Genomic DNA, 13,199 nt, shown 5'->3' with positions numbered 1-13,199 from the left:
TCTTAATTTGTGAACAAGTCCAGCAACAAAAAAAGTCAACAGTTCGGGTGTATTATTATCCGGTGAATAAAAAATAAAAAATATTTTTAGAAAAATTAAAAATTTTAAAAGATTAATTTTTATTTTTTTAATTTTTACTTTCTTAAATTATAAAATTTAATTTTTTTATTTAAAGTAGAAAATTAAAATTTAGCAATAGGACAAGAACACTCTCCTCCTCACTTGCCATGCAGCTTGAATCTCACCCACATATATATAGATGTTTACTCCTCATAAACCGTTGTAAGCTACAAGGGTTTATGTCAATTCCCACTCCTTCATAAACCGTTGCTGGTAGCAAGGTTTTATGAAGATTTACATGTAATCATAAACTGTGGTAGGCTCCCACAGTTTATGCTCATTTTCATCTAACACGTAAACCGTCTCTACCAGCCACGGTTTATGTATAAATAAAAAACCGTAGTTGGCTCCCACGGTTTATATAATAACGAAATTTACACAAATACGTAACAACTATCTGTTTTGCACATTTGAGTAAAAGATTTATACATTTTATTTAAATACGTAAATTACTTATATATATATATATATATATATATATATATATATATATATATTAGAAATTTTACCAATAAAAATTTTGATGTATTTTTTGGAAGAATTAGAATCTGTAATCGGCTATTTTTTATTTTATAATCCTAGTCGACTTAAATTTCACAGATCGTGATTAGCGAATATTATACTTATGTTTATATATATATATATATATATATATATATATATATATAGTCTTCAGTCTTTCTACCTTTAAAGTTTTATTTTATTCCACTTATTCCGACGCTTCTTTTCAATACGTGTGTGTTATGTTGGCGATTTTTTTTTAATTCTTTTAAATTTTTCGATTAATACTTCTTTTTTTATATAAATATTCCACTTTGAGTTATAACATTTTATTACTATTAACTTATAATTTGAGTACAAAGATTTAAAAGGTAGAGTGTTACAAAATCACCCAACACCGTTACTGCGATTGCGATGTCAACCGCAAAAACCGCATCGCTCGCGTTAGGTTTTCGAGGTTGAGACTAAGTAGAAGGTTGTCGAAAACAAAGAATTTGGGAGGCAGATAGAAAAGTTTTACAAATTAAGGTTTTAAAGAGAAAGAATGCGAGAACATTAATGAGAAGAATAACCTTTTCTCTTTTATTTTTTATTCAAAAAATCCAAGGAACGATACCTGTATATTTTGGACTCCGAAAAACTGAGAATGCAACACCAACATATGGCTGAAAAGCCCATAACATTATAGTTATACTATTAGAAGATAGTTTAAATAAATTAACTAATTTTAAAAACGAAAGCAACAAAAGTAAAATTGAAAAGCGGGTGTGGTAAGAGAAGTTGAAAGAAGGCCGAATCATGAATTTGGTCTATATGAGCTCTTAATAATTACGAATGTCTGTAATTATACTATAAATAATATTATATATTCAAATCTTTTTATTAATTAAATTAAATTAAATTAATTTAACATAATAAAAATTAATTATAATTAATATTATTTTAAATTTTATTATTTAATTTAATTAAATTTAATTTATAAAAAAAATTAAATGTGTAACATCATTTTATGTTACATATTGTTTTATGATTAGAGAGAAAACAACATCATTAAAAATATGATCATGTAATATGGACCCCAGTTTATGGGGCCATTCACCAGCTGGATCAAGATCCTTGTGGGGGCATCACACCACAACCCTCAGTCCTCCCTCCTAACCCATTTACTATCCATTCTCAAATATATTTATAAGCATTGCCCTTAATTATAGTCTTAAGAGGAGCCACAGCAGAATAGGGATTTTTAATTTTCATATGGAACTATCAAATGTGTTGAACCGGAATATGGGAAGGGAGGGTGTTGAACATGGATGTGGTGTCATGAAGACAAAGAAATTGGATCGTGCGAGATACCACCATCAACACGGAGGGTACGATTTCTATGTGCCAAAGCGGAGGGTCTGAGTTGCTGCATGTTGGACACGCAGCACTCAACCCTTGTTCTCCAGACGGTGCTCCACATACAAGGTTGTTGGATGCTCATTAAATTCTCACCATCCGAGTTTTATCTTTGAGTCCTCACTTTCTATTTCCAAAACTCCATTGCTGTTTTTCATCCCTCTGTTGTTGGTGCATTACATGCTGGGGAGAAAAGAAAGATGTCCAAAAAAAATAAAATGAGAGATGTTGATTGTCCTGAGTTGCATATTATGCACTATCTCAGTGTGCCTGATTATGTAAGTTTGTTATTATTTTTTTTAATTTTTATAATTATAATTATTATTGTTAACATTTTAGTAGTTATTATTATTGTTAGGATCTGAACTTAGAAATATATATAGAATAGTTAGGAATAATTTTAATTTTTTTATGTTTTTTTCATTATTTTTGTATGAAAATTATTATTGTTAGTGTGTTAATGGTTATGCTATATAAATTCTTGTTGTTGCGGTGATTAAAATAAAAACGCAGTATTTTTTTATTTGTTTAAATTTTTTTCTATAATTTTCAGAATTTTTTTTATAATTTTTAGAATTTCGGAAGGAAGAAGTGAAATATTAAAATAGTTAGAAAATAAATTATAAAAATAAATAAAAAGTGCCGAATTGTTAATAATTTTTGGATACAGTATGTTTTTTGAATAAATTTATAAATTCTTAATTATTTATAATTGTTACTGTATTATTAAATATTAATATTATTGTGGCTACAATAAAATAATAAACAGTTGAACATAATGATAAATAATAAGAACTGCATGGTTATTAGTATTAATTTACGAAAGTGTGTTACTTTAATTAATTGTAATTATCATTCTAAGAGCTGTTAATTATTATTGTTAATAGAAAATGAATTTAAAAAGATATTTACGATAATTGTTAATATTTTTTAAAATTTTGAAATATATGTTTAAATTTATTTAAGTAATAGGTAATATGTTAATATTTAAGCAATAGTGTGTGAGTTGACTAATTACTTGTTTTGTTTTTTTTAGAAATTAAGAATGTTGACCTGTGACCATCTACTTCTCTCGGATCGGTACAACGATCGGGTGAAAGACCATTTACGAGTTACTGGCTTCTATCATGCATCTCAAATTTGTGTCGTACAAAATCAGAAAGCACTCGTGAATGCTCTAATAGAACGGTGGCACCCTGAAACACATACATTTCACCTTCCAATTGGTGAGTGTGCCGTAAGTCTTAAAGACGTGGCTCTAATTCTTGGTCTCCCGACGGATGGTCTTCCAGTTACTGGGATGACAATGAGTAGCTTCTCAGCGTTGGAGGCAGAATGTTTGCATCAATTTGGAGTGGCACCGAGTAAGTCAGAGTGTAGAGGATGTTGTATAAAACTGACTTGGCTGCGAGACCTAAAAGAAAACATTCAGTTGACTGATGAATTAAGTATACAGAGGTACGTGAAGTGCCATATTATGTTGCTGATCGGGACGATCTTGTTTGGGGATAAATCTGGGGTAGGTGTGCATTGGAAGTTTCTACCCTTGCTTCGTGACTTTGCCAGTATTGGACATTATAGTTGGGGTTCGGCATGCCTTGCACACCTCTACAGGGGGTTATGCAGGGCATCTCGTTATAATTGTAAGGAAATAGATGGTCCAATAACACTTCTGCTCGGTTGGGCTTGGATCCGACTGCCATATCTATCGCCGATCCCCAGAGAGCCCCACAGCTTTCCATTAGCCAACAGGTAATGTCACGTTACAATCTACTCGTAGCTTTACATTTTAAATTCAGTTTATCTAATTGAATATGTGATATTAGGTGGCATAACTGGGAGCGTGGTGATCGACGATATAGGTATTTGAATCTAGCTCACTTTAGGAAGGCCTTTGATGAACTCCAGGAAGGCCAGGTGTGGTTCACTTAAATATTTATGATTTTGGGGCATTTTAATTAGGCTTTTTTATTGTTATTGATGTTCTGGGTTGTATTCATGAGTATCTTTTATTTTTCCCAGTTTGTGTGGGTTGCATATGCTGTGGATCGCGTGGATCCAAACATAATTCCTCCTGAGATCTATATGCAATCGGTTGTGTGGTCTGCTACTGTTCTGTTGGTGTCATTTGAATGTATCGAGTAGCATGCTATCGATATGTACAGGCGACAGTTCGGTTTCGTTCAGGAAGTACCTCAGCAGGAGCAGAGTCTTGACAAGGCGCATGGAGAAGTACTGACTGGTCCTAAGAATCTTAACTGGGCCACAACACCGACTCATTCAAGTTGGGTTATGCATTGGACAAACAGGTATCACTACGTTCTTTCTGAGCTTCCCATGCCTCCACAGCATCCATTGGAAACTTATATGTACTGGTACCGGTCAAAATATGGTGACCACTTAAACTTGTCGAATCTTGTGGGTCAAGAAAGTGATGACGATAATCAGGATATGGATGAGGGTAATCAGGATATGGATGATGGTGGTGAGGGTATGGATGAGGATAGTCAGGATGGGGATAATCACAATGAGGAGCTGGAGCCACAGCCGGTGCCGCCTCCTAGTTCGAATCCACTTCCACTAGAACAACCTCAGTTCTCAGGCCAGTATGTACCTCAGACACAGTTCTCCCCGTCCGTTCCAATGCCGCAACAATATTGGGGTATGTCACAGTTTGAACCAGGAGAAGGAGGTTCTTTTAGTCAGTTGCTTGAGTTCATGGCTGCAGATGCAGGACAACCACAATATACCAATCAGCCTGATTTCTTGGCAGGTAGGTATTCATTGGATGCGAGGCTCCCGTGCCATACCTCATCGGTCGCTTCCGGAGGGTTCGTATCTGTCGATTCTAGTAGAAGTGTAGGTGGACGCGGAGTTCTTAATAGTCAAAATCCTAACCGTGTTGACATGGGACCACTTCAAGAAGATGATAACCCACTCGAGCAAGAGACTAATGCATATCTAGTAGATAACCCGGATGACGAGGATGATGATGACGAGGATGAAATAGAGGAGTTCGATGAGGATGAGGAATCCCGCAATGATGGTATTATGCTTCGTATTTTCCTTTACATATTCGATTTTCTGTTCATTTTGTGTTCATAAGTGGTATCCATCTTGGTATGACTACCTAATGTTATAATATTTAATTGTTTTTATTATTTTGTGTTCATAAGTGGTATCCATCTTGGTATGACTACCTAATGTTATAATATTTAATTGTTTTTATTATTTTGTGTTCATAAGTGGTATCCATGTTGGGTTGACTACCTAATGTTATATATTTAATTGTTATTATTATTTTGTGTTCATAAGTGGTATCCATGTTGGTTTGACTACCTCATGTTATGATATTCAATTGTTTTTATTTTTCTGTTATACAGGCGGGGCACAAACTTCGGATGACAAAGGCAAAGGTTACAATCTGAGGATTGATCCACCACGTCGTAGCGCTAATCGCTACACGCCGTCTGTGTTCAAAAAGGCCGCAAAAAAATGCAAGAACTTCGTGAAAGATGTAAAGTGGTCAATGAGAAAGTAGTTGTGGTGTAATACTCTTATTTATGCCTTAAAAAATGTCTACAATGTCTAGAGTTCTTCGCATGTGTTGGGCATTATGTATGCATGACTTGTAGCATTTAGGGTTTAGGGTAATTATGTATTAATACTGATCTGGAGTATGGTTTGTTTAGAGTAACTATGTATTAATAAATTTGACTACAAACTATGTTTTAGTAGATTGTTTGTTTAGAGTTTTTATGTATTTATGAACTTATTGAAGGGATTAAATATGTGGACTATTTTTTATAACACAACACAGAACAGGTTACATATAACATACTTGCTTAATTCAAATTGACAACTCATGACAAACCATATATTGCCACATAGATAATGTCACATATATAATGTCAACGCAGAATAAGAATCTACTAATGCTCTCTGTTGGCATTTGCACCACCTTGCTGACGGCATCTGCCACGGCTGTGCCCCTCAGCCCCACAAAGCGTACATCGCCTAGGCCGACGTAACATTCGTGTGTCCATCTCATTCAAGAATCGCGTCATTTTTGGGCGACCTTTCCCGAGGCGTCTCAAGAACGGATTTGGGATGAATCGAGGTCCGTTGTAAGCAGGCCATGTAGTAGGGTTACCTAGTGGCCTAAACCTTGCTCGGTACACCCGCCGAACTTGGTCCATCTTATACACATCATGAACATACACTTGTCAATCCAGTCGCTGGTTGGCACAACATGCAAACACATGTCGACAGGGGATCCGGTCCACCTGGAACTCACCACAGTCACATCGAAGGCCACGTAGGTCCACTGCAAACTCCAGTCCACTTGGCATCTCACGCACCTCAAAGACCTCATTCTGCCGGTCAAAGCAACTAACCTGAATGTTTCCTGACACAAGTTGGTTTGCATGCAACTTGGAGGTAACGACATCGGAAAACACATGGCCAGCATTAATCCGGGCTTCCGCCTCCGCTCTTTTTCGGGTAAACAACTCGTTCAGCCTGTAGAATGTTGCCTTCACAAGGGCAGTCACGGGGAGATTGCGTGCACCCTTCAATACTGAGTTGATGCATTACACCAGATTTGTCGTCATATGACCCCATCTATATCCACCATCAAAAGCCAACGCGTACTGTTCCCGGGGGATTCGGTTTAACCAGTCAGTGTATGCCTCGCCCCGTTTTCGTAAACGTTGGTAACGCACCTCGTACTCACGCACCGTCCTCGAATATCCTGTAGGATAGAAAGAAATAATTAAGACAATATAGGTCAACACACGAATTGAATCGAACTCTGATATTAAATTAATTAGCTACTCTGATAGTTACCTATGTTGACGACCAGTTTCTGCAAGTACGGAGCCTTGAATTTCCTCAAAAAATTCGACTCTATATGCCTGATGCAAAACATATGAAAGGCTCTCGGAGGTGACCAAGCCCCATTACTCCTTTCCACAGCTGCATTTATGGATTCGTGACGGTCGGATATCAGTCCCACACCATCCCGAGTGACAACGTGCTGACGAAGGTTACTCAGAAAAAAGTGCCACGCATCTGAAGTCTCTTCCTCCACAATTGCAAACGCAATTGGGACGATATTGTTGTTGCCATCCTGTGACACTGCCACTAGTAGACAACCCTTGTACTTTCCGTACAAGTTAGTCACATCAACATGGACAACTGGCTTACAATGTCTGAAAGCTCTAATGCAGGGGTAATAACTCCAAAAGACACGATGCAATACCCGAATATCAGTCACCAAGTCATCGCCTTGATATGCAGGCATAGTCTCAAAATGAACAACAGCTGACGGCTCCTTGTGACACATGGTCTCAAACCATATAGGCAACGCTTCGTACGATGCCTCCCAGCCTCCAAATATTTTTTTCACTGCCTTTTGCTTAGCCAACCATGCTTTCCGATAACTAACAGTGTAGTTGAACTTCGATTGCACCTCTGCTATAACCGATTTTACCTTTAAGGCGGGGTCAACCTCAACCAACGGCTTAATTGCTTCTGCAATCGTGGTTGAGTCCAGCTTAGAATGATCCTGAGAAATTGTTGCTCTGGTACATGTGTGACTGCCATTATACTTCCTTACAACCCAACAGTACTTCCGACTGATCATGCTAACCCGGATAAGCCAATCACATCCTGACCCATACTGTATACACTTCGCATAAAATGTCAACGGCTCAGACTCATACACCCGGTAATCTACGCTTCTTCGTATAGTATACTCTTTTATTGCCTTAATAACAGCGTCCCTCGAACTGAATTCCATCCCAACGGCAAATTCACCATCTGCGACAACAGAAATTTTTGCGGACAGCCATACAACAAATTTTAGAAACATAAATATTTAAACATTCGAAAATAAAGGTAAAACAAATGATGACTACATCAATTATAATAAAACCCTCCAAGCTAATTATATTTAACTAATTTACTAACAAATACTTATTTATATTCAACTAATCAACTAACAGATCCTAATTTCAATTAAACTAATTTACTAGTTATATTTACTTAATTAACTAATAAATTCCTATTTATATTCACTTAAATTTAATTTAAAGAACTTTAACAGATTTAACAAATTTTAATTTAACTAACTTACCTATATTGACTTAATAACTTCGAATTTAACCAATTTTAATTAAGCTAATTTACTACTTATACTTACTTAATTTACTAATCAATTCCTATTTATACTGACTTACATTTAATTTAACTAAATTTAACCCGATTAACAAATTTTAATTTAACTAACTTACTTATATTTACTTAATAACTTCCAATATTACCAATTTTAATTAAACTAATTTTCTAGTTATATTTACTTAATTTACTAATAAATTCCTATTTATATGGACTTAATTTTAATTTAACTAAATCTAACCAATTTAACAAATTTTAATTTAACTAATTTACTTATATTTACTTAATAAATTCCAATTTAACCAATTTTAATTAAACTAATTTACTAATAAATTTCAATTTATAATTACTTAATTTATTAAATTAACTCATAAATACTAACGGATATTTAACTAGTTTGCTACTTAATCAATAAATTCTAATTTAAGTTTAACTAAATCAATAACTCTCTTATAAATTTACTATCTTAGAGTTAAATACACAAATAGGTAACCAATCTTTCGTATAATTATGGAGAATTACGTACCAGCATTGATATAATCCGGAAACTCCGGAACATGCATGGCTTCCAAATCCAAAACTCGCATGAATGATGGCTCCTCAAATGGTACATCGTTTGCCAGAGCAGTTGCGACATCAGACACATCCAGAGCCATAGCTCCGTCACCTGGAATCTCATCTCCATCTGGACCAACAACTTCGTAGTTGCTTTCGAACTCTTCTTCACTGTCGCTATTGTAATCCTCCCGTAGAATATTACGGTCGGCCTCACATTGCTCAAACTCCACATACAACTCGATGAACGATAGTTGTCTCCGATTTTCAATATACATGGAAAACATATCTTGCATGCTCGCTTCGTCTGTTACATATTTCGTTTGAAACTGGATGAATCCACCAAACACTTGTATAGGATTTCTGTATAGAATACATGATATCCTTCTTGCCCTCTCAAAATGAATCTTTTCACAGATCACACCCTTTAGCTCTTCAAATGAGATTGTAAAAGGAATCACCAAATCTAACGGATTCTCACAAACAAATGTTACTCCTTCAGATGTTTGTAACAAAATCTGACCAAAATAATATACCTTCAATAACACTCTGTCACTCATTTCTCTCAATCACATTAACAACCTCATAAACTTGAGTTTCAGATTTTTGGCTCCTTTAATAAACAAGAAACGAAAGAGATGAGCTAAAAACTAGAGGACCGTTGAAGAAGAAGAAGAAGATTATGCGAGAGTGATTGCTCTGATATGCATTTTCACCAACTTTTATTTAAAGTCCCAACCAAATCGGACCATGCGATTACCTAACTGAATTCAAAAAAATAATATAATAAAACATGTCGGACCCTCCGATTTCACAACGCAAAAAAAAAAAATAAAACCATCAACTCGGATGGTACGATTTTTCCATTATCCAGAAATTCATCATCTCTCCTTCCCCAAATCGGACCTAACGATTTGCTTGCAAAACAGGAAACTCAAACAACTCGTACCATCCGAGTTGTGGCACCTGACATTAAGAACAAAAGCTGCCCCACAATTGTGTATTGCGCTCCCATGCATCCATATCCAGATAACACACACACAAAGCCTCCATATCAATAAAAATGAGCCGCAGAATAGCAGCACAAAAAAAATAGATAATCAGTTTATTTATATTAATTAATGAGTAATATTATAGAGAGTTAATTTTTTAATTAATATTAGTTAATTTTTAAAATTATTTATTTATCTAACTTTTAAATTTTAAATAATAAATTATAAACTCTAAATAATAATTTTTTTAAAAAATAAGAATTTTAAAAACTAAAAAACTAATATCTATTATATTTATTATATATTACTAATTTTATAACTAAAATATGTCATATGTCATTCTCTCGTTATAATTGAAATCAAATTTTTTCTTCAAAAATTAAAGAGTTCTCTCATTCTCTCTTTCCTTTTTTCTATCTCTTTCATTCCTTCATTCACTCTATCTCTCTTAGACCATCTCCAGGGAAGTAGGGAACTCATCCCAATTCCTATTTATGGCCCACCTGTCATAAAAAGTGACTCTACATCAGCTTTTGCGTCATAAACAGTAAATAGAAACTCAATGCATCTCTCTCTTTTTTATTAGGAGGAACTAACTTTAGTTCTTGTTATGGTCCCATATAATTAATTAATTAAAATACTTGAAATTAATGTAATTAATTTTTTCAATAATGTAATTTAAATTTATAAATTTAAAAATAATTCACTATTAAAAGATATTAATATTAAATAAATTCATATATAACAATAATATACAATATATAATTCGGGATTACACTAATTTGTAAAATTACTTGATACAAAAAAAAATATAATTAAGTTCTATAGTTGACGACAATCATTGTGAAATTGCCATATGTGTTCAATCAAGTCTTCTTTCAATTGTCTATGCTGCTGCCTATTTTAAAGTTGGGCATTTCTTTGAAGAAATTGATGGTATGGTGCAAAATCTTCTTCTCCTAACTAAGGTTGTGATAAACCATTTTCGACATCATCATACTCTAAGTCTTGAGCAAAATTCCCTGCATAAGCGTCTCTTTCATCCTCAACAATCATATTATGCAATATAATACAAGCTCTCATTATGTTGGCAAGCTTCTTCTTTTCCCAAAAACGAGTTGGACCACGTTTAATTGCAAAGCATGCTTGCAACACTCCGAATGCTCGCTCCACATCTTTTTTTTGCCCTTCTTGGTATTGTGCAAATACCTTGCATTTCTCCCCCTTGTGACTTTGAGATTGATTTGATAAATGTGGCCCATTCAGGATAAATACCATCTGCTAAATAGTATCACATAGTATAATTATTACCATTAATAGTATAATTTACCTCCGGAGCATGGTCATTTAGAATATCATCGAACACTGGAGAACGATCTAACACATTGATATCATTATTTGAACCAGAAACTCCAAAGAACGCATGCCATATCCAAAGGTCTGAAGATGCTACAACCTCAAGTACTATGGTTGCGATAACCACTCATGTACATACCTTTCCACGCCTTTGGACAATTTTTTCATTGCCAATGCATGCAGTCAATGCTACGTCATTTGGATTGGATTTTCGCAAGTATTCATCCTCGAATACCGAAATGACACCTTCAAAAAAATTTTCCAAGCATTCAATTGTAGTGCTTTTGCCTATGCGCACATAACCATCAACAGCATCAGCTACTACGCCATATGCTAACATCCGTATCGCAGCGGTACATTTTTGGAGTGGCGACAAGTCTCTTCTTCCAGTTGCATCAACACTTTGTTAAAAATACGGATAGACATTTGAGAGAGCGCCTACTATCCAAAGGAACACATGTCATCTCATTCGAAATCTTCGTCGGAAAATGTTAGCATTATACACCGATTCATCTGCAAAATAATCTTGGAAAAGGCGATCATGTCCTGCTTCTCTATCTCTGTTGATCCATCTACGAGTAGTTGGGATAGAGCTTCTATCGATATCTTCTTCTTCTGAATCTTCGAGTAAACACTCATCGATCCAATTATCTATGAGTGTGTTATCTTGCCGTCTTCTTTTGCCATACAATGCCTCATTAAACATATCATCAAAATTTCTAGCCATATCTAGAAATGTAATTTTTAGTTCTCTTTCGAGGTGAGAAACAAGAGTTGAAGTGGAGTTGCGGAGTTATTGATAGTTGATATTTATAAGTGTGTCTGCAATAGTACCTTAACGGCTAGTTAATGGCTAGTTTTGTAACTACTAGTTTTGCAACGGCTAGTTTTACAACGGTCACTTTCATGAACAATAAAGGCACAATAATATTGACTAGTTTAAAAAATTACATCAGAAATAAATAAAACAAACTACATCACATACCAGTAATACGCAATAAAAATAAGAACATACTACATAACTCTACGAATACAAGGAACCATTAAGTAAACCACTTGGCGATTATTTTCTCACATGCAATCCCATGAAGAGCTCGTCGTTTTTCACTCATTATAGACGTGTCAGCATTAAGTATTTGCATCCATTTTCCTTTTCCTTTCCTTGGTCATCCTTTCCATTTCCCTTTCTTTTGCTTTTATCTCCATTTCTTTAATATACCTCTGAGTTTGTAATTCATGTTCTTTCATTGCCGCTTGAGCTTGTAATTCTTGTTCTTACATTGCCGCTTGAATTTGTAACTCCTTCTCTTTAATTGCCATAATCTTTGCTCTATGTTCCTTCTCCTCTTTTCTTTCTTTTTTCCTATCCATTAGTTCCTTTTCTCTAACATTCTTAATATCTTCCATGAGAGATAATTTTTTAACAACTAATGATTTCTTTTCGCTAAAATCTTCAGACATTTGTGCTTTTTGCTTGCTCTTCTTTGATCCTTGTGGGCGAACGGGAGAGTCCACACCGGGTTTGTTAGCCAAAGGTGTTTCTGGGTTTGATGAGAATGAGTATGCTCCAGTTGCACTAACCTTGGTTCTCTTTGAGCCGCCACTCTGTGTAGGTAGTTGGCTTCTCTATTTTTGCTCCAATCGAAGCATGTTCCAATGCTTCTCAAAAGTGAATTTTTGACCATAATTTGTGGAATAAAGTCTATAAGCCAACTCCTTTATATCATCAGCATTCAAACCACTCCTTATGTTTCGACTAGCTTGATCGTAGCAACCAGCAAATTGTGCAACAGCCTTGTTGATCTTATACCATCGTTTCTTATATGCAACTACCCCCCTTGCATGTCGGAGTAAAATTCTACACAGTAGCTATGAATTCGACTCCAAAATATTTTTCCCTTTTGATCGGTACCAACTATAGGGTCAGTTGAAACATTTAATCATGCACTGATCAGCATTTCATCCTCTTTCCAATGCCAGTGTTGAATACTATCTTGCCTCCGATCTTCAATATCATCATCATTGAGGTCGATAGCATCTAATCCACGAGGGTTGGCAAAATATGAATATTGTGAATTTAGATTAGATTGTATAGGA

The 13,199-nt window shown here is 35.0% G+C and overlaps 2 protein-coding genes across 2 annotated transcripts; one reads left to right on the top strand and one right to left on the bottom strand.

The window, feature by feature from the left end:
* Positions 1–1,905: 1,905 nt before the first annotated feature.
* Positions 1,906–4,164, top strand: LOC112705111 (serine/threonine-protein phosphatase 7 long form homolog). Its single transcript, XM_025755971.1, has 4 exons — positions 1,906–2,019; positions 3,056–3,771; positions 3,846–3,936; positions 4,042–4,164. The coding sequence occupies exons 1-4, from the start codon at positions 1,906–1,908 to the stop codon at positions 4,162–4,164; spliced, it is 1,044 nt and encodes a 347-aa protein (XP_025611756.1).
* Positions 4,165–5,951: 1,787 nt separating this feature from the next.
* LOC114924346 (uncharacterized) lies at positions 5,952–11,741 on the bottom strand. Its single transcript, XM_029288713.2, has 9 exons — positions 11,608–11,741; positions 11,274–11,503; positions 11,077–11,210; positions 8,726–9,272; positions 7,469–7,842; positions 6,868–7,354; positions 6,653–6,772; positions 6,306–6,598; positions 5,952–6,218 (listed from the first exon to the last, which is right to left on the bottom strand). The coding sequence occupies exons 1-9, from the start codon at positions 11,739–11,741 to the stop codon at positions 5,952–5,954; spliced, it is 2,586 nt and encodes an 861-aa protein (XP_029144546.2).
* Positions 11,742–13,199: the final 1,458 nt, after the last annotated feature.

Source organism: Arachis hypogaea, chromosome 8, assembly GCF_003086295.3.
Source record: "Arachis hypogaea cultivar Tifrunner chromosome 8, arahy.Tifrunner.gnm2.J5K5, whole genome shotgun sequence".
Classification (NCBI taxonomy): Eukaryota; Viridiplantae; Streptophyta; class Magnoliopsida; order Fabales; family Fabaceae; genus Arachis; species Arachis hypogaea.
The sequence above is the reverse complement of the archived record's forward strand: the minus strand, read 5'-3'. Positions and strand labels throughout refer to the sequence as shown.

Coding starts and splice junctions, on each gene's coding strand:
- LOC112705111 (XM_025755971.1), top strand. CDS start 1,906: ATGGGAAGGGAGGGTGTTGAACATGGATGTGGTGTCATGAAGACAAAG. Junction 2,020..3,055: donor TCTATGTGCCAAAGCGGAGG/GTCTGAGTTGCT, acceptor TGTTTTTTTTAG/AAATTAAGAATGTTGACCTG. Junction 3,937..4,041: donor ATGAACTCCAGGAAGGCCAG/GTGTGGTTCACT, acceptor TATTTTTCCCAG/TTTGTGTGGGTTGCATATGC.
- LOC114924346 (XM_029288713.2), bottom strand. CDS start 11,741: ATGAGTGTTTACTCGAAGATTCAGAAGAAGAAGATATCGATAGAAGCT. Junction 9,273..11,076: donor TAAATGACCATGCTCCGGAG/GTAAATTATACT, acceptor TATTTTGGTCAG/ATTTTGTTACAAACATCTGA. Junction 7,355..7,468: donor AATCGAAGTTCAACTACACT/GTTAGTTATCGG, acceptor ATGTGTCACAAG/GAGCCGTCAGCTGTTGTTCA.